Here is a 25,591-nt window from a genome sequence, read left to right on the forward strand (position 1 = left end):
GAAGTCCTCTGCTGTATATGTGTTGGGAGCTTCATATCAGCTGGTGTATGTTGCCTGGTTGGTAGTCCAGTATTTGAGAGATCTCAGGGGTCCAGGTTAATTGAGGCTGGTTATTTTATTTATTTGCAAGTCAAATGATATCAACATCCCAGGTAAAACCCCTATGTCCCCTCCCCACCCCCACTGCTTCTATGAGGGTGCTCTCCTTAAGATAAGCAGGAAAGATATGCAGGAAACTCAGGAATCTTCACTCTGATTGATCTTCATTGATGAATTCAATGATTTCTTTGTAAACTTCTACAACAGCATCTTTACCCAATACAAAATCCATATGATTATAGTGAGGAATCTTCTTGTGATAAACTAGGTTGGGAGTTTTGTCTGCCAGGTTTTTAACATCTTTTGGATCTCCCAGAAGGTCTCGCCCTCCACTCCACATAGCAGTTTTAACATTTATGTTCTCTATCTTGTATATTGGAGGAGTAGACTAGTAGAAAATAAAAACATGTTATGTTAATAACACATCAAAGAATAAAGTTTAAGTTGGAAATTTTAACCCATGAATCAATTCAGTCAGTATCTACACCAGACCACAGAGAGAATTTTAAAACTCTCAACACTTGTCAAGCACTATCATGTAGCACACACAATTTTATCAAACTAGAAACCCTGTTCTCTGTTTGACATGAAGATGTCAATGATTATCTGATAGATCATACAGTTGTTGTGAGGTTCAAATAGTAAGCTATATAGAAATACATAAAAGGTTATTAAAAGAAGTATTTTCATTCTTTCGAAACCATTCTATGGCCTGTCTACCAATATCCTGGGAAGTATAAAAAAAGATTCAACAATCTTTAAAAAAAATAACCATTCCTTTAAATTTTTCATATACTTTCAAAAGGGAAGAATCTTTACAGTTTGTAAAAGGAGACTTACCTGATTGTAGTGCTGTCTATTTAGAGACTCACTGCCCCAGTCATATGCTTGGAATAAACCTGATCTGATTCCCTTAAAAAGAAAATAGACTGTTACTTACAAACCCTCCAAAAAAGTTGCTAAGAATTAGGGACCTGTATTGTCTCCTTTTTAATGTGACCCACTGGCTCAGATTCAATATAACAACATATACGTGTACTATAATTCTATCATCATATCATGTGATCCTGGATGGATGGAAACTGAACCACAGGCATAAAGCTTCTATGTCACTCAAACGGATGAAATATGATTAAGAAAGTTAGTAAACAAAGTACACTTTCCAAAAAATATACAGTAGTATTTATACTATGTATGGTAGTGTCATATGTAGAAAGACACTGAAATATCAAAATGTTAGTATTGTTGCAATTTTATAGTAGATGTGTTTCACAAGTTATTTTATAGTCCAAATTTGTTATAATGTTAAATTTTACTATATTTAATTTTAGGGCCTATAAGTAAAATTCAAACTATAAATGATTGTAAACGAGGAAATATTTTGGAAGTAGAGAAATATCTTAGTAGGGTGTTTGCTTGGAAAGCACTAGAATCTAAATTTTGTACCCACAACCCACAATAAAAAAAGCAGAGATTACTGAGGAGTACCTGAAACCTCAAAGCTCAGAAGGCAGAGACAGACAGATTCCTGGGGCTTTTTAAGGGGAAGAGCCTAATCTACCTGTCCAGTTTCAGAATAGTGAGATATAGCAACTCATTAAACAGTTGGCTAGTGTATTAAAACATCACCTCTATATATCAAACATTCATTTGATAAGGCATTGGTTCACATATGTCCACCACCAAACAAGAACACTCACACACAGTTGTACACACACACACACACACACACACACACACCCCTTTTAAATTATCTAAATGCACATCAATAAAGCCTTACATTAAGACAGAAAAACTTTTAAAATATAATTTAGTTGACTTCAACCCCAGTTACAAAGTATCATTTGTATCAGGACTAAAATACAATTGAATTACTTTGTATTTGCATAAAATATATTTTGCATTAAACATTTCCAATGGTTCTCATGACAAAGGGAATTCTTTCAAGTATTAGCACATTTTTGTCCAAAACCCAATTATTTTAGTTTTGAAAGACATAATAAGAAATGAGAGTTTTATAGCAGTCTAATTGTCAGGCATGTCTACACTGACTTTTCACAATGTTCAAATCCTGGGACTTTGTAGCTGCGATCAACAGACTGCTGTAGTCAAGGTGATGGTTTGTGATGCCTGTTGAAATGTGGCTCAGGTAACTCTACTGATTCTGAAATGATAGAGCCAAACATTTTCATCCAGTAAGTGCAGAGGAAGACTCAAAAATACATATCATCCATAAAATTTGAAAAATAAATATCTGTGAATGAAGTAAAAATCACAAATAAAAGGATACATATTCTTGATTATAGGTATCAGCTTACATCCTGGCAATGGCCTTAGTAGGATGAGGTCATTTTTATTTTTATTTCACACTGCTGCCATGGGAAAACTTTTTTAAATGCATGAAGGAACATTTCATAATTTATGCCTATACCTCAAAGGTACTCAAAATTTCTGGTTTTTGTTAATACCTTGCTAAAATTACTATTACTTTTTAAATAAAAGTATACTAACTAGATTTCTATGTTTTTTAAATTTAAATACATTTTCTTCCATAGAAATTTAGTGTTCAATCATTCTGTCTGTAACATCCTTTACCCTCTGTGGCTAAAGGCTTCTAGACTGGGCTAGGGTCATAGCCTCAGCTCCCTGGAGGCCAGGTTCAAGCCAGACCCTCAAATAAGACCCCGTGGATCTGGCCAAGCAGGCTCCCCAGATACACAAGTTTTATGTATTTTAAGACAAAAGTTACTGCTTAAAAGATAAAGAGATGGAAAAATGTCTTTTCATAATTATTGTTTGACTATAGAGTAGTGTTTCCTCTTCACATCAGAAACAATCATTGTCTATCTATCTATCTATCTATCTATCTATCTATCTATCTATCATCTATCTACCATCTACCTATCCATCCATCCTTCTTCTTCATCATAATTATAGTCACACTGTCATCATCATAACATAGAGAATTGTCAAGTTTTATCAACAGGAGGGAAGATTTCAAACAGAAGAGGGAAGAAATTGAAGAACAGAACAAATTTACCTGAGAAAAATGAAGTACACATTGAGTTGAAGTTCCTGATGGAACATGTCCAATATATACATCAAGACGACTCTGGAAAGCAGCAAAACATGATTAGTGTCTGTTATAAAAATATGAAAGTTTAATATAGTATTGTAGAACTGAGTTACTTATATAATTCAAATCTTTCCTAAATAAATCAATTAAAAGGAAAGAATAGATTTTACCACAGGAAGAAGCTAAGTATTTTTGTGGTTTATATGATAGTATGCAGTGGAGATAATCTACTTGGAAAAAGGCTTTAATCTTAAAGGACTATTAAAAAGATGCCTGAGAAATAAGAATTAAACAATTTAAATTCATGATACCCAGATATTCATCCACATATGATATAGATGAATTTCTACGGTCATATTTGTAACTTTGCAAATAATGGCATATTTTATCATATGAACTAGTCATATTATGTAGGTTAAGATATTTTATACAATGCAAGCCAATAGTTCTTATTTTTAATGTTTTTCTAGTAGGATGATAACATCACTAACCATTATTAGAAAAACATTTACCTGAAATCAAAAATCACACATACCTCATTTAAATTTTGGGGGTTGTATCCAAGCATCACTGTAAGAAGATTATTACAACCTGTTGCAATTTTCTCCCGATGGCACAAGAACTGAAGGATACGCCTATCATCTGATGTGCTGTATATATCCTTTTCACCAAACAAAGTCTGAGAACAACATATTTAAATATTAGGTCTGAGACTTTGTTCAGTAAGAAGCAAGGCTAGAATGAAGTTGAGCCACAAAACAAAATTTCAACATACTGATAAAGTTATATGGTTTGGTCCACTATTAAGCTTTATGCCTCCTAAGTCATATGGCCTAACATAGTTCTTCACAGCTCTACCAGAACATTATTGGTGAATAATGAATTATCTGAGGTGATAGAGATTATCTATGTCATTATTTAAATGAGCAAGTATATAGGCTCTTCACATATCAAAAATTTTGAGGATACTTCTGTAATGAATGTCTTTTAATTTACGTGAGCTATAAATCCATTAAATTAATGAAGAAGCTAATGTCTAAAAGTTAGATATGTGGCAAACATTATTTAAAGTAATGATATACAAAAGATAATGAAAAGGAATGTTCATAGTACATGACATGTAAGGGTGTTTTATAACATTCATTTATGTGTGACACAGTGCATGCATGACATTTCAGGAGTCAGGTCTCCCAGTATGTGGGGCTCAGAGGATGAACTCAGGTTATCAAGCACAGCTAAAAGTGGACACACTGCCACTACATCATCTTACCAGCCCAGTGTATGATAAGAGACTCCATCAAAATTAAACCCAAAATAGTCTGACATAACAAACCAGTTGTAGAAGCTATCTGGCAGGTAAGGAATAAAAGCCCCAAATGACCATGAACACAGGAACTTGATAAAATAGCACAGAATGCAACTGGTTTCTAACAGGATATTCATGAATATACAGGTGAATTAATAGCATTCACCATGCAACATTTCTAACATTCTCACACAAATGCATGCACGCCCACATGCACATGCACACACATAGAACATGCACTCACTCAGACACATCCAGGTACACATAACTAAAAGCAAATGCAAACAGAAAGGATTTGAACTCTAGACGAGCCACCCACTGAATGTCTGTTTTGAGCTGACATAAAGGTTTTCACGGTGGTTAATGTGCCACTAGCATGTTCTATAACTAAAATAGGACAAGAGAGCTTGAAATAAGATTTAGAAAGTAGTTTTCTCTGTTTTTAATATCTTTGACCTCAGGTTGTTAATACTCTTATCATATATGAGAAAGCAACAGCAGGTAATTTTATCTGTTTCAGAGAGTGAATATATGTAAGTGTATATAATAATAAACTCAGAGAGATATTGAGTATAAACAAACAGGAGCAGCTTCACATACAAATGAAATGATGTTTACTCATGTTAAATAGACTGCCATCAAGTAAATGCAAGTAAAACCCAAACAAACTCTACCTCCACGTCAGAATTATAGATGGTTCCCTATTTGAAAGAGACAAACCAAAGGCAAGAATGCAGAAGACGTGTACTTAGTAGACAAAACCCTGCATCTAACTTTATAGACTAAAGCTTCTCTGCAAACTAAAGCATTTATAATTGATATATTATTCAGCACTCTGTACAAGATGCAATTAACACGACTTTTAAAACAACGGGGAAAATGCAATGAACAGTCCAGATGATGGAGAGCAAAAAGATATTAAAAGGGGAAAAATCTCACTCCTATTGACATTTCTGTCTGGAACCTTTAAAAATGCACATGAAACATTTGTATGATAAAAATCTATTAGTGAAGGTTTCAGTAGCTAGGAAAAGCAGGTGGGAAAAAGAAAGAAGATCCATGGTCAACTGGTGGCTGACAGGATTCAGCAGCCTGGGAAATTATAGTACCATCTATGGGAGAGCTGTGTGTGGCCACCAGGGTGCTGAGCAGAGAGGCAGCATGGGCCTGTCTCAACATCTCTGCTCTTCAACTGGGTACCACTTTTATTTTTGAAAACTGTACCCAATTGGTATTTCTAAGGGGTTGTTAGAAGGTATTACAAACCTTGATTACTATTGGGTCAATGTATGCAACTGTGCGAAGGACACCTCTCAGATACTTGGTCATCACAACAGGGGCCAGGGCAAAGTTGATTTTGATCTTCTGGGCCAGTTGTGGGTTTGTTGAAAATGCCCCATAAGCTGAAAGAAAGCAAGAGAATAGATTACTTCCAGGTATTTTTCTCTTGTTCAAAGTTCTATGCATTTTTAGTCTCAACTAATACTATAGGTGTAGTCTGTGTCATATATTTCAGCCTCTACCCAGGTGATTCTCTGATTCACCCGGAAGCACAATGCCCATTACTTTCTTTCAATTCCATTCGATGTGGCCCTCATTTTTCTAGTCCCTGCAAAAGGTTTTGTTTGCTTAACTAGACATTCAATAACTTAGCGTGTTGTTACATTTTTAAAAAGTGAAAACCTAGAAAAATCAAATATTTCCTTATTATTAAGTAATCTCTCACAGTTTTGAAATTCAGTGTTACATTTCTATTACATCGATCTTTTAAATATTTTGTTTTCTTCTGTGCTTAGCACGAAAGACTTGCGTGTACCAATTGCTCGCGAGAGTTAAGTATCCCATCTTCAAAAAATGACTACACCATTAAATTTTAACTTAATATTTTTTAAATCATACAAATCTTCTCTAGTAGTTAGGTATGGATATGCCTGGCTTCTGTAGCTAGGAAATGGTGTTTAATGGATTCTTAAGAGTTCTTTCCTCTAATCCCAGCCTTTCGTGTGTGTGTGTGTGTGTGTGTGTGTGTAATATAATGTGAGTAACATAATCAAATTATAGTTTATGACTGCCAGGAAATCCCTTAGTAAATACCATTCCATTTTTAGTGTTTTTTTCACTGAGGATGTTTGATCTTGGGGAACATTAGTAACATATGGAGACAATATTGCTTGTTACAACTCAAAGAAAATGAGGAAATCTAGTCAATAGACAGTCTAGGTACCATTTAGCATCTGGCAATGAATATACTGCAAGAGAAAACATGCAGCCCAATAAATATGATGGTCTGTGCTATTGATCGCACACCTTCCCTTAGTGGATTGTGAGATTTAGGAGAAGTACAGCTTTTTAGTGTACTATGCAAATTGTACCTAATAGCCAGCAAAGTAGAAAGGACACTGTATTTTCAGAAGAGAAGGGGAGGGAGGGTGTCAGGAAGGAAGGGCTGTGTGAGAAGGGACTCAGACAGAGGGGAGGAAAAGTGAATAAACAAATAAATTAAGGGGAAAACGCTGTATTTTTAAAAAGTGGCATGTAAATTGATTAGAAATGTTTTTTCAGGTAACATAAGGTTTGGAAACAAGTTTTTTTCTTATATTCACAATATGTAAATTAGCATGCCCCAGACCCAGTACAATACTACTTAAGGCTCTGTAGATGCTCACTTGGTCCTCTGCTTTTAAATGCTCAGAGTGCCCACGTGCATTAAATAAATAAATAAATAAATAAGATAACTCAATAAGATAAATAAATTAATTAAAGAACAGTGTGTATATACCAATTTTTCTTTAAGAAATCAATTAAGCACTTAAAAACAACGCATATTAAACTTGGCTTTAGAAAGTACAGTGAATTCAATTATCTTTTATGGCGGAAATTATAATAATTAAAGAAAAATGTGCCTATTATTCCTTCTATTATTTTGAAAAAGATTAGCCAAATACAGTTGCCCATGGCTGTAATCTCAAGTTCTGAGAAGTAGAGTCAGTAATTTCATGATTGAGGCTAGGCTGTGCTACATAGCAAGATCCTGTATCAGACAGCAGCAAACGTGACTGTTTGATAACAAATGAAACCACTGTAATAACTGAATTTTAAATTTACAGGTAGTCTGAATGTTTCTACATACTGACAAGATGTCATTCTTTAAAAAGAAATTATTGCTAAAGAATATTTGTGTGGTTTGTTGTAAAAATTACAATGTATTCAAATTTCAGTCTCTCTCGACATACCAAGGTAGACGCCCTGGGAATGGCCGATATAGTAAATTTGTTTTTGTTTTGTCTTGTTCAAAATGAAATCAATGGTGGCTGGAATGTCATATGCTATTTGTTCATCAAAACTGTATAAAACAAAAATGGAGAGATGTTGTTAATTATAGTAATTGAACATTATTCTTGCAGGGTAAACCCTGACTTGAAAATAATTCCTAAAGGCTACCTGAGTGCTGAGATAACGCTGATCAAATATCTCCTGCAGACCCTCCACCATGTCTCCTCCCGCTTCCTACAATACCCACAATGCCTTGGGATGATCTCTTATTTGTGAACTTTGATCAGAGCCAGAGATCAGATGGGTACTCCCACAACATATGTATGAATAGTTTTTATTTTTGTTTAGGTAAAATATGTTAAAATGGTCAGTAAATTAGGTAAATACCAAAAAAAAAAACCCCAAAACAAACAAACCAACAAACAAAAACCAGAAATATTTAGGAAATACAAACACGATTCACAAAGATCTTCTGGCATTTTGTGAAATGAATCTTAAGTATTTTGTCCTTTTTGTTCCTTCCCTATTATTTTTTTCATAAAAATAAGAGAATCCACAACAAAAGAAAAATACACAGATGATTGGAATTTGGGTCTATACTTATCAAACAGTATATACAGAACATGAATCTTTTCTATTCAAATATACTTCAATGAAATATTTTCTAAATTAACAAGATGAAGTAGCAAAGTGATTAGTAGTTATGAGTATAGATAAACAGAAATGATACATAAATTTAAATTTTTATCTTAAGCTAAATTAATAATACAAAATTTTAGGCAAGCTTTTAACCTATCAACCTTTTAAAATATTATTCAAGGAGCTGGAGATGTCTCAGTGCTTCAAGACATTTAATGCTCTAAATTACAGCTTAAAACCACCTAAACTCCAGTTCCAGTGGGATAGTTACAAATCCTGTCACCTCTACACTCACATATATGAACACACACGCACACATACTACACAAAAAGACATATACACTACATACATAGAGACATACACAGACACACAGACATACACGTTACATACACACATACACAGACATATACACACATACACACACATGACACACAGCTATACACACACACTAGGCACATACAGACATAAACAGATACACATTAAATCAAATCTTAAAGACTCAAAATATTATTCATTACTTATGACATTTTAATGGTCTTATTTTGGTCAGGCTGAATAAATCTGTGACAACTTAAAAACATTAAAGATAGTTTTAAGGAAAATGTACCAGGATAAAAGATCTTTTCTCTTACCTAAAAGCCCAGAATTCTTTAGAATCTGGGTCTAGGTGCACATGGTTCCTGGCATTGTTAGTGCCTCTGCTGTTTCCCAGCCACACATCAAAACCAGCATCTGCCAGGAGGAAGGCTGGGCAGTTGCTGGGAGGGTCAAGAACCCAATAATCAGCAGATACAGTAAATCCATGCTGCAAATACACGACTGGCTTTGTGGCTGAAAAGAAGTCAAAAAAGTATTTGTTATTTATTATTGGTTTTTAAGAATGCAAAATAATGGAGCTTGTTATATTTTATATATGGATGCCCCTGCAATTTTCTCATATTTACATCCTCCCTTATCCTCTTTGACACCTATCTCCTCCTGGGACATATTTGATTGATAATGTAATTTTGCATCATCACAATACTGTTTGATTTGGGGAATTTTGTTATTATTTCTGACTGGTGTTTTTTGTTTGTTTGTTTGTTTGTTGCCTTGTGGCATCATCTCAGCATATAGTCCTGGCTGTCTTAGGACTTGTTATGTAGACCGTGGTGGCCTTGAACTTGCACAGATCCACCTGCTTCTGCCTCCCCAGTGCTGTGATTAAAGTGGACAAGGCTTGGCTTTTGCTTGTTTTTGGTTTAGGTTTTGTTTCTGTTGTTGTTTTGTTTTATTTTGTTGTTGTTGTTTGCTTGTTTTCTCTTGCCAGATTGTTAATTTATTATAGTGCAGTTGTAATCCAAATAGAGGTGTTAACAGCTGATTATCCTCATCTGATAGCCATAAATATCACTCATTTTCCTTAGAGTAAAATAATCACTGGGCTCATAGGAGTACTTTGTTTTTCCTCTTCCTTATTGAGTAAATATGAATTACCCTACTGAATGTTTTTCATTTATAAAATTTCCAAGCAGAAGATAATATGCAGGATAGTTAATAGATAACTCCAACAACAAATCTTTGAACACTTAGACATTTAGTCAGAATGAACCAAATGCACCTGCCATCAAAAATGATATATTAAATTCTCAGAACTATAACTCAAGCGTTACAGCATTACAGTCATTACAGCCAGTGCCGGAAGTTCTTGGCCATTCCAGCAGAGATTCTGAGCTTTTATCCTGCACAGAAATCTAAATTCACATAACAGATGGTGCTTTTTCTTCTAATAACATCAACTCCCATGGCAGGAGTCACACAGGACAGGCACCTAGCTTTGCATGTGGAAGTCAGGGAGTCTGGGGGCTCCTCATGAGGGGTAAATAATAGAAGGGTTTGCACAGCATGCCTTCCACTCAGACCACTTTTTGTCACTCACTGTTGTATGAATTCTTTCTCTCATTCTTCCCATGTGAAATTCGAAAGATCCAGAGGAGGTAACCATCCTCAGTCTTAACCTGGTGCTCTTCACCTTCATAGCCCCAGTGGGAAACTATCTCACTCTAAATACGGAAGACAAAACATATTGACTTTTATTAGTTTGGTCACCTGAACCCTTTTATGCTTCTCCAGTAAATTTCCTTTATAGAAGGTAGTAGTGTGTTTTACGTAAAGAGAAACTTCAGATTATCGTAAATGCAACCATCTGGAAAGGATACACGAAAGAAATAGGGACAAATGTTTGAAAGTATGTTGATTAATGAGAATGGCTTACAACGTTCATATCGGCTTCAGGATTCTTTGGTTTGGCTTCCAAAAAACAAAATACATTTCCAATTGCATGAACAAAACACATTGTTCTCAGTAGCCACCACATTTAAACCTGCTGGGAAATATTTATTAGTATAATACAGTCCATGTCGCCAGGTAAACTTGTGTTATTGGATGTACATTGTCCATCTGTCACCTTACATACTAGAAAGTTACTCATACCATCTTCTAAGACTCAGAAAAACCTCTTCACTTCTCAAAAGACAGCTTATATGAAATGCAAAGTAATTGCCTATACTATTAAGAAAACCACCTTTCTGGAACTTGTCTTAATTTAATCAAGATCATTATTTAGGTTTTTTTTTTTTTCAACAAAACTGTTACACAGATTTACCTAAAACTGTTCACAACTCAATTCCAATAGAATAAAGCTGGGAAGAATGATATAACAACCATACCAGGGTGTCACAGAAACAACATGGGATGAACAATCTCATGGAACCAGAGCATGTGGCTCCAAGGGACCTTATGTAAACACTACTGCCAACATGGTCTTCTTTTGATGAATATTAACACGAGATACATTCCACAGATGTTTTCAGAACTTTCCATAGACATACTTGAAAGAAAATACAAATACTGGTAACAAAATATTTTCAACACAAACCATTAACTCTCCCATTGATATAGACCCTAGCCATGGTAGACACCAACTATGTCCTGTTCTACTTTTTTCCATAAATGTCAAGACACAATGGAGAAAAGAAGAAAATTACACCATAGCAAAATTATAAAAAAATTACACCATAGCAAAGTAACTTTCTGTACAGTCAATCATGGTGGTAATTTCAGTGGAAATTACACTGTATCTAAAATAGAATGAATTTCCCTTAAGAATATGTTGTGAACTGAAATTCTAAAAAGGTTTGAAATACCACAACTTCATACTCACCGTCACCAGTGCAAAGTCCCTATGCTCTCTGGAGGAAATGAAGTTTTAATTCTCCTTTCCTATCCTCTCTATATAAACATCTGCATGAATATGTTCTTTGGATGAACTCCTCCACAATAAACACTGGCTATGGCTGCAGTGAACTCTGATATTTATCAAGAAACCAAACATTTGAAAAGTTCTCAAGATGGACAACGCACAAAATTTCTTCCTAGCTTATCGTGTCTATTATCTGCCAGGTGCTATAATGCTTCTTCCCAAGTCTCATCTCCCTGACTGAGTAAATATCATCAAAGATTTCTTCAGTGATTAGGATGGGAATAATTAATCATTATGTATTTTTGTTAAAACTGTAAGCATTACCCTAAGCTGCTTTAAAGAATTAGGTGTAACTAACCTTATCAGACGATTTTGCTGTTTGTTGGGAATGAAGTTGTCTATGGAGAAATCTTGCAAATGTAAACAAATGAGAGGTTTGGCAAGCAGTTTTTATATAATTCAGGTAAGTGGCGAGGAAGCTCTCTAATCTGGGAGATACAAGATTCAAAACACATAATACCCACAAAGCAATAGTACCCACAGTATATGAAAACAAACATGAACAGTCTTAAGTGTGCTTTCTTTGCTGTGATAAATACAATAATCAAGAATACCTTGAGGAGAAAATGATTCATTCAGCTTTCATGCCATAATCATAGTCCATCATTAACAGAAACCAGGGCAGGAACATGGCATAACAAGTATGATAAGATTAGGCACAAACCCTCATTTCAAGGCTGTAGGAGGCAACTCAGACGGGGACAGAAAGGGTCCTATAGACAGGCAAAAGAATCAGAGACATCCCTACTCTGACTATTAGGAGCTCAACAAAAACCCAATCCAAACAATCAAAGCATGTATGCAAAAAGCCTTGCGCAGACCCTAGCAGGCTCCTGGTTGTCACGTCAGTCCATGTCAGCCACTATGAGCCCCTGGGAGCAGTTGATTTTGTGGGCTTTGTTCTCCTCTACCTGTCTGGCTCCTACAGTCCTCACTCCTCTTCTGCAGGATTCCCATAGCTATGCCTAAAGTTTGACTGTATGGCTCTGGATCAGCTCCCATCAGCTGCAGGAGGAAGTCTTGCTAATGATGACTGGGCTTTGGCACCAATCCTATGAGTAAAGCAGAATTAGGAATCATTTCATTGCTATTTCATTTTAATTTAATTTTGTTTTGTTTTATTTATTTTATTTTATTTATTCATGTTTGGTTCCACTCTAGGACTCTGAGTCATTCAGCTCTTGGATCCTGGCCACCCAGACAATGTCAGGCATTGGCTCTTGCTTGGTGCTTCGGCCTCAAGGTAGAACAGTCATTGGTTGGCCACTGTCAGAAGCTCTGAGCCAGTATTGTGTCAGAGCACTTTGCAAGCAGGAAAGGTCCTGTGGCTGGGTTGGTGTCCCAGTATCACCCCTGCAAGCCTAGCCTGGTTATAGCAGATGGCCAGTTCGGATTCCATGTCCTCCATTTCTACGAGTCCTTATTAGGGTCACTCTCGTCAGCTCCAGGAAGTTTACACAGCACTAGGTTTCCATATCGACCCTTAAATGCCCACATCTTCCAGTTGTCTCTCCTTGAAGTCTCAGCATCTTTTAAGTTGAGTTTTAGCGTTGTTTTGAAATTTTGTTTCATGTGTAGCAATCATAGAACAATCAATCAGTCACCATCAACTTCATTGTGGTAAAGTAGGTTTGTAGGTGAAGGCTTTTCAAGTTCATATTAACTAAGAAACATAACCCAGCCTCAGAATTATTTTGACCATCACATAATCATAGGATAAAGAGAAAGACAGCTAGCCCCACCCAGCCTGCCCCCGACACACACCTCCTGAAAGCCATATTTGAGCTGCTACACTAACTCACAAGGATGAATGAAAGTGCTTGGCACCAAGGACCAAATAAACACTTTGCTCTCTGAACTTGCTTCTCTCAAGGGTTTCATCACAGTGATGTAACTGACAAATATAAGGAATTTCCTCCCATTGCTGTTGGTATAATTTATTACGTATTCATGCATTCCTCAGCAGTAAAAAAAAAAAAAAAAAAAAAAAAACAAACAGTAGGGACAGTAGGGTTACCGCAACATTTTTGAAAAACTCTTTCTATGAAACCTTTTCTATATTTTGATAAAAAGGATCTAGGGATTTTTAAGTGAAAAAAAAATACCTTAAGACCCAATTTTACCCTATTTGCATATATGCCCCAAAATCTAAGTCAACTTTATTGAGACAGCTGGCCATCAGTACATATTACAGCATTGGTTGGAATAGAAAGTTATGGAATCCATCCAGGTGTCTACCAACAAGTAAATGTCTAAAAAATAGACACATGAAGTTCTATTTAAACATAAGAATAAAATTATGTTATTTGTTAAAATATGAATGCAATTAGAGATCATCATATCTTGCTGAGTTGAAATAACCTAGGCTTAAAATATTGCATGTTTGTTCTTATTTGTGGATCTCGATTTTTATAGGTAATAATACCAGATACATGTCAGTGTGTGTGATATGATGTGATGTGTGTGTGTGTATGTGTGTTTGTGTGTGTGTTTGTGTGCATATATAGTCCAAAAGGAAGGCTGAGGAAATGAAAGAGAAAAGTAAGAGGGAAGGAAAAGAAGGGGAATAAATAAGGGTGAATATGTTGAAAATACATAATATACTAAGAAATTATTTATGAAAGCCAACATATATAAAATCGATATGCACCATGCTTGCTTTTGAGGAATGTGAAAACTTTTTTGTTTTTGTTTTCTATTGAGTTGTTCTTTTGATCATCAATTCACAAGTGTTTTCCTGTAGCCTGGCCACCAATGCTTCGGAATTTGTGATTTGGAGGGATGTATTCCAGTGTTCCACAACCCTTTGACTATATTTCATTCTGGTAATTTCATTTGGTACATAATTGAAAGATTTCAATATGAGTAACTTTACATACCCATCTTCAGAAACACTGAAAACCTTTGATAAGAATTGTTCATCCCCTGTAAGGAAGTAGAGTGTCATAGTCACAACTTTGAAGAAAATGCACATCTTGAAATACTATGATGTTCTCCAAATGTTTTAGGATAGTTGGAACATGGGACAGTCACAGCGTGAAGATGTGGGAGGGAGGGTAAAACACTAGTCAATGCAGCTTTGGAATATTTTAGGATGCCATCCTTCTGTCACATCACTTCTTATGTAATTCTTGACATTTTTTTTTTTTTTTTTTTTTTTTTTTTTTTTTGGTTTTTCGAGACAGGGTTTCTCTGTGTAGCCCGGGCTGTCCTGGAACTCACTCTGTAGACCAGGCTGGCCTCGAACTCAGAAATTCACCTGCCTCTGCCTCCCAAGTGCTGGGATTAAAGGCGTGCGCCACCACCACTCGGCAATTCTTGACATTTCATTGGACAAATATGGTAGTTCACTGGAAGGATAGCCACTGCCCATGACAGGATTAATGTCTTCATCAACTTACACAAAGGATATGATGGTGCAAATGGATCTCAATATAAAAGCTAAAGCTGACAAATCAATAGTGAATATGTTACAAAGGAGAAAATGCCAAAAGAATCCAATGACAATCAGAAACAAGATAAGGGTGTGAGTAGATCTCCAAGCCTTAGCTAGAACAATAAAATGAAAGAACAAAACAGGAGGGGGTACAAATAGGAAAAGAAGTCAAATTACCCTTGTTCATAGAAATGTGATTGTATATTAAGAGGACCTAAGACTGTACCATAAAACTAGAACCAATCTATACCATCATCGAAGTGGCAAGATACAAAACAACATTCAAAGATCACCAGTCTTTCTGTACAAATAATACTGAGTAAATTTTTTTTTTTAAAAAAGTATATAAAGTAATAATGCTGAGCCCAAAGACATGGCTCCATGGTTAAGCATACTTAATGATCTTGCAGATGACCCAGAGTCAGATCCCTGTTGCCAGTTCTAGGAGATCTGATGCCCTCTTCTGGTCACTGAGGACAATTCAAATATGCAGTGCCCTCACAGGAAGGCCAAAACACAAACTAAGAACAATCAGTCAAACAAACACTGTTTGTTTGTCTTTCCTTCATGTCCTCAGTTCTTCAGGTCAAGTTCTCAAGGGTATGCGAGGTTGCAGCAAAGCACTATGCAACAGGATCAGAAATGAGGTCTAGCACAGCCCTCACTGATCCAACCACAGTTCTAGACTCTGATGTTCACGTCAACTTAGCATCTTAACCTTTCAGAACTATTCTAAGTAAAGCCGCACCCTAGGAACAATATGTTCAAACAATATGAAATGTCATATTCATATCATTTCAATGTTATTGTGTGACTGTCTAAAATAGTACAGTTTAGTTTAATTTGTGCTATCTGCTGCAAGATCAGGATCCCGGGTCATTACTACTCAGTAGATGGAAATTAAGCTTTTGCTCAAACATAAAAGGAGCACCAAGTATTGTGTTAACTTACGTGTGCACTCAGATCTTCAGCTCTTTCTAACTTCACTGCAGGATCAGAATACAGGAGGTAGATAACTCACCAGTGACATGTCTCTCAGATTAGGATGCTCTGAGCAAAGAACACTAGAACTTCTGTCACAGGATAAGGCTTAGTAGTCCATAACATCAATGACCTGATTCCTTCCAGAGACTAACAGCAGAGTCTCTAAAGGAGAATGGTCTCATTTTGTGCTGTAGACTTTCTTCTTTCTCATCCCCAGAGACTTTGTCAATGTTTCAAATAGGAATCAAAATCTGGATTATGTAGTTGGGTACTTGAAGTGAAATACTAAAGCCATCTTCTATCCTTACAGAGTGTCAAAATGTCACTAAACAATCATCCTACTTCAGTTAAATTACAGGCTCATAATCATGGATGCTCTTCATGCAACACTAAAAATTCAGTTGCCTCAAACCATGCCTATTCATGTAGCTACCGCCAGATTATTCCAGAAGCAAAAAAAATGGGGCCAAAGGGGAATTGTAAGGCTATTGCTTGAGGTGTCACAGTTTGATTGATCTTGAAATTTTATGCTCCTTTATAGCATATTAGAAATTAAAATACACCAAGCTTATAATGAACATGTAAGTTAATATGTAGGTAGAATACAAACAGAATAAGAATTTTCCTACAATAGCACAACACTTGGTTCTCAGATTTCTATACATCATCATCACAGAACAAAGAATCATGTGTATAGAGACAAATTCATCATCTCTCTAAGGATATTTTTAATAAGAGGCTACATTATAGAAAATTAGCTAATAAATTCACAACAAAATAAAGTCATTAGGACTATGTAAATTTACTATCATCTTTGTAGCCAAATATTAATATACTTATAGAAACACACAAGAGTATTTATAGGTCTTAAAAATATTGTTGAATGAGTGATTAAAGTCCCAGCCACTGCTCATGATACTAGGTACCTATTGAAAGAAATAGATTTCAGGAGATATTTTTAAATTGAACTACGCATAGCAAAACAAGAAGGAAATATAGATAATACAGGAGATTCAACAAAGTTCTTCATAATAGGGCCATGCAAGGAGATATGGAAATTCCTTGGCATTGGTTAAAATGATGAAGTTAAGCACAATCTGTAGAGTGTAATGAGCCAGTCACGTAACATTTTGTTATTGCCTGCTATGCCTTGGAATAACTTAGCTTTGAAGATGATCAGGTTACACAGTACTGCTGGGATTAAAGATATTTAAGAGAGTATAAGAATGAATTTTGATGTAAGCTTACAGTTTATGAGATCACTTGCAGCATAAACAAAACCAAAAAAGACTAACATTTATGTTGGATGCAACCAAATGCTGAATGATACTGTCTACAAATAACAATGAAAACTTTCATGTAAAATTTCCACTTCTAAAGTTTTAAGTATGGAGGTGAAATTTTATAATAACATGAAATGTAACATGAACAAGTATCAAATACAATGTTATTAGCTCTTCATAGTTAGTGAATTCTACTTTTTTCATTTACCAGAGGAAGAGGCCCCAAATCACAACTTTCTTGAGTGAACAGTGTTGAGTAATTAGGGAAGAGAATGAAAGAAATGACATGCTGAGAATCCTGGAGAAAGACTGTCTATAACCTGCCAATGCAGGATCAAATCAGACAAAGTAGGGCAAAACTTAATCCTTGTGCTATGTGATGGTTAACAAATCACCAGATGGTTAATTGGTGATGTCCTTCAAGAATATTAAGACAAGATCCAAGCTGGAGTAGTTGTCATGACTGAAAGTAAGTCAGGCTGAGCATGTTAGCACTGCCCACCATTACATTTGTGAAGCTGAAACAGTAAGATGTTCAAAGCCATATGTTTGAGGCCAGCCCAGACCTCATGGTAAGATCCTATCTCAAACCAATGATATGGAATTATGTGCTCCAGCTCTTTCTAAATTAAGTGAAGCTAAGAGTTTATATAGAAATGGCTCTTGTGAGAGGCTACCTGGCCCTAATTGAATTTGCTCTAACCTTGATCTCTATATAGATGTATCCCAACTCAAGACAGGTGTTGAAACAGGAAGTGGGGAATTGTAACTGGCTCGGCAGAGATGAAGATATTCTAGACACACTGGGGTCCATCTCTCTGTCTGTAGGACTATTGAGACAGTAGGCTCTAACAAACTGAGCTCCCCCAAGAATCTTCTGCCAAGAGGAGAGAAAGTAAAATGCCTGGGCCATCCAGAGGGAAAACTTATCTCTTAGAAAGAGATTTACAGTTGGTGGGCCATTCTACAGGAGAGGTCACTGGTAGAGAGGACCATGTCTTGACTGGAGACTGCTGAGATATGGTGGCTCTAGTCCTTTGCTCAATCCCTAAGTCAGAACCCAGAACCCAGCTGATGGACTTGGTGAGGAGAGTCATCCGATCTGTATTCTTCTTCCCCATCCCCTGATCTCCACATATGTGCTGGGGTGAGCACATGCACGCACATCCACACATTCACACACATTCAGTCAGTCAATAAACCAATCAGTCTATAAACAATCAAATGAAAAATAGCTAAACATTGTAATAATTACCTCATGGGAAATAGTGCATTTCATTTAATTCCTTATGTGTTACACTGTTATGTATTACATACAGGCACTATATGTTATTCATTATTGTATGTAGTTTTCCTTTTTATTTTCACTATGTGAAAAAATTTTAGTTAGAATATTTTTGATACTTTTTGCTTCTATGACAAAACAGCCCGAAGCAGTGTGCACTGTAAAAAAGACATTCAGATCTCTTACCATTCTGAAGATTTTTAGACCATGTATAGTTTTACAAATTTAAGTCCATTTGTTATCTGATTTTGATTCCTAATTTTAGATTTTTAAAAATTTTATTGTATGTGTATGACTGTTTGCCCTGTGAATGCCTATGTATAATACACACACACACACACACACACACACACACACACACACACACACCCCTGGTGTCCTTATAAGTCAAAGATGGACATTGGAAACGCAGGAACTCGATGATTTTGAGCTAGCATGTGAATGGTAGAAAACTGAAACTGTGTTCTCTGCAAGAGCAACAGTACTCTTGAGTGCTGAGACATCTCTCCAGCGAACCCCGTTCCCTGCTTTTTAAAAGTAGAAATCAATGTAGAAGTACCATGGACCTAAGTACTTAGTAACAGTTTGGGCTTCTGACCACTAAGGAGAAATGTATGTAGCCAACCAAACCTTTCCTGGTAGTCCCCTGCCACTTTGGTGTTTGCTGCCTGTAAACTCATTCAAATTAATTAGTAAAGAAAATGATTTATTCTTGGAAACTTGCTATGACTGAGGAAATCCATGGATATTTTAAATACCTGTTCTTTTGAAGCTTCAGTTGAATTCTTTGCTGAGTGATTGGTTTGCACAGGGAACTTAAGATCTTGTTTGGCCAAGGGCCCACTCATCTTGTTTCTAGACATCCTGGTTTGGCATCTGTGTATTTAGACTTTGCAGCAACTTTCCTTTCCAGGTCTCAGCCATGACTCAGCTGGGGTCACTCTGCAGTATCAGCTGATATTGAGGCCTTAAATTAGATAGATCTGCTCCCACCCAGCAGCCAGGATGGGAACCCAGTTTCCTTACAGATTCATGCTATTGAGTTGACATACTGCTATGTGCTTACAACCACATGAAGACTGTAGCTAAAGACTTCCTGCTTCCTACAATCCATGGAAACAAGCAACCTGTAGTGACCAGATTAGCAGTATGTCTCCCCTCCCTACAGACAGTCTCCACCTTGAAAAACTTAAAAAAAAAAAAAAAGAAAGAAAGAAAGAAAGAAAACTGAAACAAAAAGGCAGAAGTGGACAATCCACCCTCAGATTCCCTCCTGTTGGGTAGTTATGGCAGCTGAGCAGAGTCACAGATCCTGGGAGCTCTCCTTCCCACAGCAGCTTATAAAGCTCTTTTTGCTTTTTTACAAGTCGGCTGTCTGAGTATTTCACTCATCAGTGCTGTGGGGCACAAACCTGGAGCTGGCTTCTGATTTGGGGAGCGGTGGTGACTTGATTTCCTAGCATCTCTGCACTGATGTCAAGGCCTCCTCAGGGAGAAGCTCAAGAGAACTTCCAAGTCATTGTATGAGAAGAGCTGACTCGGTTGCCTGAGGCTCAGCAGCCATTGTATAACTGCCATTGTAGAATAAAGATTCAGGAGGCTAAAATGCAAAGACTAATTGATATGTGTTTCTTTTCTAATCTACCATTTAAAAATTTTAGAATAAATAATTTGTAATTAAAAGTATGTTTGTATTTTCTTAGGCAACTGTAATATGCTTTGATAATGCCCATCTTACTATGATTCTCCTTTATCTCCTTGATCCTTTGATATAGTAGTCTGCTCCTTCACCAGTTTTATAATTGTGTACTTTTTTTTTCTAAATTAGACAAGAACCATGTGAAAGCATGCCTCTCTTAATACGAGTCACTCATTGAACATGATGATGTTGAGTTCCATCCATGTTTTTTGAAATGATGTAATTTGAATCTTTGTGGTTGAGTGGTACAGCCTTTGTTCATGTGCATTTACAGACAAACACACATGTACACATGTGCAGTCAAGATAACATTATATTGATGAATTATTGTATAATGTAGTCCCTATATATTTATATTTTTACATCTCTTTTTTACTTGTTTTGTTTTATTCTCAATGACAGCCATTCCAAATAAGATGAAATCTTATACAAAGCTATATTTGTCATTTATCTTGAGGTAAAGGATGATTAATATTTTTCCTGTAAGTAATGATCATTTCACTTGTTCATTTAAAATGCATATGCATTTCTTACATATTGACTGAGTTGTTACCTTCTTCTTAGCTTAATTTTGAGTTCTTGATTTATATTGTGTATTAATCCCTTGAATCGCTGTCAGTTTTCTCGCTACTCTGTAAATTGTCTTTTTTCTATTTACTGTGAAGAATTTAAAAAATCTTATGCGGCTCTATACGCCAGTTTCTGATGTTATTTTATCCCCTATTGCGTCCTATCAGGAAAACCAGAGCCTACAAATATCTCACAGAGGACCAGTATTCCGTTCCAGAGGCCTAATGGTGGCTCACAACCATGCATAACTCCAGTTCCAAAAGATTTATGCTTCTTCTGAACTCTGTGGCTCCCTGAGCCCCTGTGGCACACACACATATACGTGGGTTCACAAAGACGGAATTAAATAAAATTAAATAAATAAATATTTTTGAAAAAAGGGAAAAAATTTTCTTAGTGAGGAAAAGGAACGTTAACTAGAAAGAGCTCATAAGATGAATTAAGCAGTTTGTTAGTGCTCATACTTTCAGGACAAATGGACATAATTTAGTAAAATAATTCAGTGATACATAAATTGAAGCTGATTAAATTAAATACAAAGAGAAAAGCATGGAATTCTTTAAATTGTGGAAATCAGCAGAACCTAAAAACAGAAGCAGAAAACTAGATAGAAAACTAAATAAACACCGATGCAATAAATCTCCCTTGATGAATGTAACAATTTCATTGAAAACTTTGTTGGGAGCATCTAAACCTATCACAAAATCCCTATGATTATAGTCAACAATCTTCTTATGATAAATGAGATTGGGGAAGCTGGGTTCCAAATTTTTAATGTCAGTTGGATCTGCCAGAAAATCTCATCCACCACTCCACATGGCAGATGGAACCTTCATGTTCTTTACCTTGTATAGTGGAGGTGTGGGCTAAAGGAAATGAGAAACTGTAATGTTTAGGGTAGTGGCCTATCACTTTGTAAATTGTAAGTTGATTCTTTTTTAGTTAAAAATAATAACTATAATTTATGACTAGAGGTTATGAATCTCAGCCTTGTCAGACAGGAATACACTCATAATGGTAAACCCTAAAATCAACAAACTGAATAATTTTTCAGATCAGAAATTCTCTGAATCTGAGGTTCTTTGCATGTAAAGTTAGGGTATCCGTAATAGCTTATAAATGAAAGAATTTTATGAACTTCAGATGGCAAGATAATTGGAAACAGCCACTGTTTAATATTATATAGAGGAGTGTAGTTCCTAGTTTTGAAGCCAATCTGTGGTCTATCTCTACTAGTTTCCTGAGAAGTGTAAACATACTCCATGGCTTTTCAAAGAATAATTATTTATCTAATTTTTCACACAATTTCCAAGGAGAGGAATTATTACAACTTACAAAAGGAGACATACCTGACTGTAGTGCAGCATATTCAGGGATGGATGTCCCCAGTCATAAGCTTGGAAGACCCCTGTGACGATTCCCTGAATAGAAAACAGACCATTACAAAGGGAAAGGGAACCAGGCTTGTGGAGCATTATTAATTCTTTTCTTTACGACCATTGAATCAGACTCAACGAATCTGCATAAATATACAGTAGAAATCTGTGTTTGCACCACGTGATGCTGAATTAACAAAAACTAACGCATGTATGCCAATACTTCACATTAGACAGATACGAATTTAAATGTTTGAGAAAAATAGTAACCAAAGTGCTTTTCATATACATTTTATAATAGTTAAATTTTGGTAGCCCAATATCACATGTAGGAAAATCCTAAAAAATTGAAAATTCTACCTATTGTTATACTTCGAAAAGGATGGTTATTTTCAAGTTAATTTTAAAAAGTAAATTCATTATGATATGAAAGTTCATTAAACTTATTTTGGTCATATAAAGTATAATTAAATCTGTAAATAATTATTAATAAGGAACTATTTGGAGATGAGGAAATATCTGTCAGTAAAATGCTTATCTTGCAAATACCAGGGTCTGAGTTTAGTTTTCAGATTCCATGTTTATTAAGTAGTGCATAATGGTATCTATTTCTAATCTATAACACAGCGAGAAGAAAGTAGATCAATTGCTTTACTCTAAGGATTATCTGGTAATGGCATTTAAACAAATCTAGTTATAGGAAAATAATGAAGAATATCTGCTTGTCTTTGTTGCTACATGGAAGACATTTTATTAATATGCAGAAAGTAAAAATTTTCTCTTTCATGACTGTGCCTCTAGGAAAATTTTCTATCTTTCACCAACCCCTGAAGCTTGACAAAATTGGCTTTAATTATCTATAAAATAGATTTATAATAAATTTCTAATTTTTATAGGATGTAATCCCTTAAGAGATTAAAAGTTTATCATTCAATAAAAAATGTAAAATGTTGATTGTAAAAACAAACAAAGTTGACAAACATCACCAGATGAGACTTTAAACAGGAAAAAGAAGAAAACATAGTCCAGTTTTACCTGTGAATAATGAAGCATGGTATGAACTGGGTTCCGTAGGAGCCTGTAATAGAAGACTTATTTAAAAAGAAGATATTCAAGTAAAATAATTTATTTGTATGATATTTACATATATGTTCATATGTAATATAGATATTTTATTCATAGCCTTATTTCTAACTATAAATCATATGCAAATTGTCATACTTTATCACATGAATTATTCATATTAGATAGAATAGTTTAAGATATTATATACTTAAGGGTATAGATTTGGGTGAGATGGTAAGTGGGTGGACCTGGGAGGAGTTTGGGGGGGAGAATAATCAGAATATACAATATTAAAAAACTTATTTTCAATAAAAAGAAAAAAAATACATCTATATTATGGAAAAAACATATAGTTCTCAAGTGTTCATCTATCAAGATGACAGCAATATAACAGAATGATTTGAAACAAAACTCAGTCATACCTCATTTACATTCCGGGGGTTATATCCAAATAGCAAAGTAAGTAAATTATTACAAACTGGTCCAATTGTCTTTCACTGACATAAAAACTCCATCAAATATTTAGCACCTGAACTGGAAAATATGTCTTTTTCACCAAAGAGGATCTGCAAATGATATGAGTAATGAACAGACCAAATATGGAGAATAAATATTATGTAACAAAGAATGAGGGAGAAGGAAGTCATGCTAATCACAAATCACCATTTTAACAAAGTGAGAAACATTTAGGTGATTTAGTTCACTATAGCATCATTCTACACAAAGTTAAGGCAAGTTCCCACCAAAAAATGCCTGCACTTAAAATAATTCTAATCAGCTTCTTAAGATCAATCCCTTTAAAGTACAAAATAATCAGAGACTTCTCAGTTTGACCTGTCTGCAAGGTTGAGCCAATCCTGTTTGTAGGACTTGTCATTATTTGACAAACATAACTTAATAATAAGGAAAACTCTATTGCCTTCAGAGTACAATGAGGCCACATTGAATATGTTAGCCCACGTAGAACTAGTGAGTAGAAGATAAGGAGAATAGGAAATTTTGGGAAGGACATTTGAAGAAAGAAAGGCTGAAATTTTTCAAATTTGATATTAACCTTCAACAACCCCATGTATGAAAGAATGAGCAAGCTGTAAATATAGTCTTTTTATATTTCTCAAAACACACTACAGTCAAGCCCACACCAAGACAATCTCCAGTCAAACCTTAACTACACCAAGGTATGCTACAGTCCAATCCACCTTATACCAAGACATGTGACAGCCAAACCTATACTATGCTAAAACATGCTGAGATCAAATTGTCAAAAGGCAAAAAACCCTAGTTAAATGAAGCAACAGCTCACATATAAAGCATATTTAGTGTGACTAAGATATGACCTATCATCAGAAACCACAGAGGACCACAGACAGTAAACAGATACATTTAACTCTCTAAAATAAAATATGGTTCACCACGACTCCCATATGCAGTAAATCACACTTAAGATACAAAGCAGTAACAGGATGCCCCAAGATATTCAGTAACTAACAAAATTCATGCCATTAGAATAGAGGGACTAGTAGAAAGAAAACAAGCAAAACAAACTTTAAAAAGCCACTTCAAGATAAAATGAATACATACATAAGCAATCATGGGTGTAGCTTGTGTTGTGTGGGTTCCAGTGCAGTGTGTCTTGGTACGGATTTGACTGCAGCATGTCCTAGTGTAATGTGGGTTTAACTGTAGCATATCTTGTTGCGGGCTTAACTGTAGCATGTCATAGTGTAATGTGGGTTTGATTCCAGTGTGCTTTTGTGAATCTGAAAATACTATATTCATCCTTTTGTGTATGGGGGCATTGATGATTGACATAAAATTTGAAAAATTTTCACCCCTTCTTCCTTCCAATGTTCTATTACTTACTTTCTTCTTCTTTTCATCTTGTACTTTCTAAGCTTGTATAGGCATATATATATATATATATACATATATGTGTGTGTGTGTGTTACAAAAGAAAGCAAAATTCGTATTATTTACAAATAATATTGCCTTTCATACAACTTTTAAACAAACTCCCAAACATTTACATGTGTGTAGGTGTAGGCATGTATTCATGAATACTGCTGCCACGGAGGGCAGAGGTTGTCACTTCTCTATCCGACCAGCAGACAGGAACGACACAACTCGGAGTTCTTCTCAACAGTTTATTCAGGATCCTTAACCATCCTCTCTCTCTCAAAACCCCTCTCTCCTCTCTTT

The 25,591-nt window shown here is 35.5% G+C and overlaps 1 protein-coding gene across 1 annotated transcript; it reads right to left on the minus strand.

The window, feature by feature from the left end:
- Positions 1-237: 237 nt before the first annotated feature.
- LOC117694994 (tear acid lipase-like protein) lies at positions 238-25,171 on the minus strand. The gene is given in 10 exon segments (XM_076931885.1): positions 238-487; positions 940-1,011; positions 3,140-3,211; positions 3,711-3,854; positions 5,748-5,884; positions 7,715-7,824; positions 9,026-9,216; positions 10,298-10,435; positions 22,301-22,372; positions 24,974-25,171. Coding segments are annotated over 10 exon segments (1,374 nt in total). The 3' UTR covers positions 238-247.
- Between the last annotated feature and the right edge of the window lie 420 nt (positions 25,172-25,591).

The sequence above is a fragment of the Arvicanthis niloticus genome, chromosome 1, assembly GCF_011762505.2.
Source record: "Arvicanthis niloticus isolate mArvNil1 chromosome 1, mArvNil1.pat.X, whole genome shotgun sequence".
Lineage (NCBI taxonomy): Eukaryota > Metazoa > Chordata > Mammalia > Rodentia > Muridae > Arvicanthis > Arvicanthis niloticus.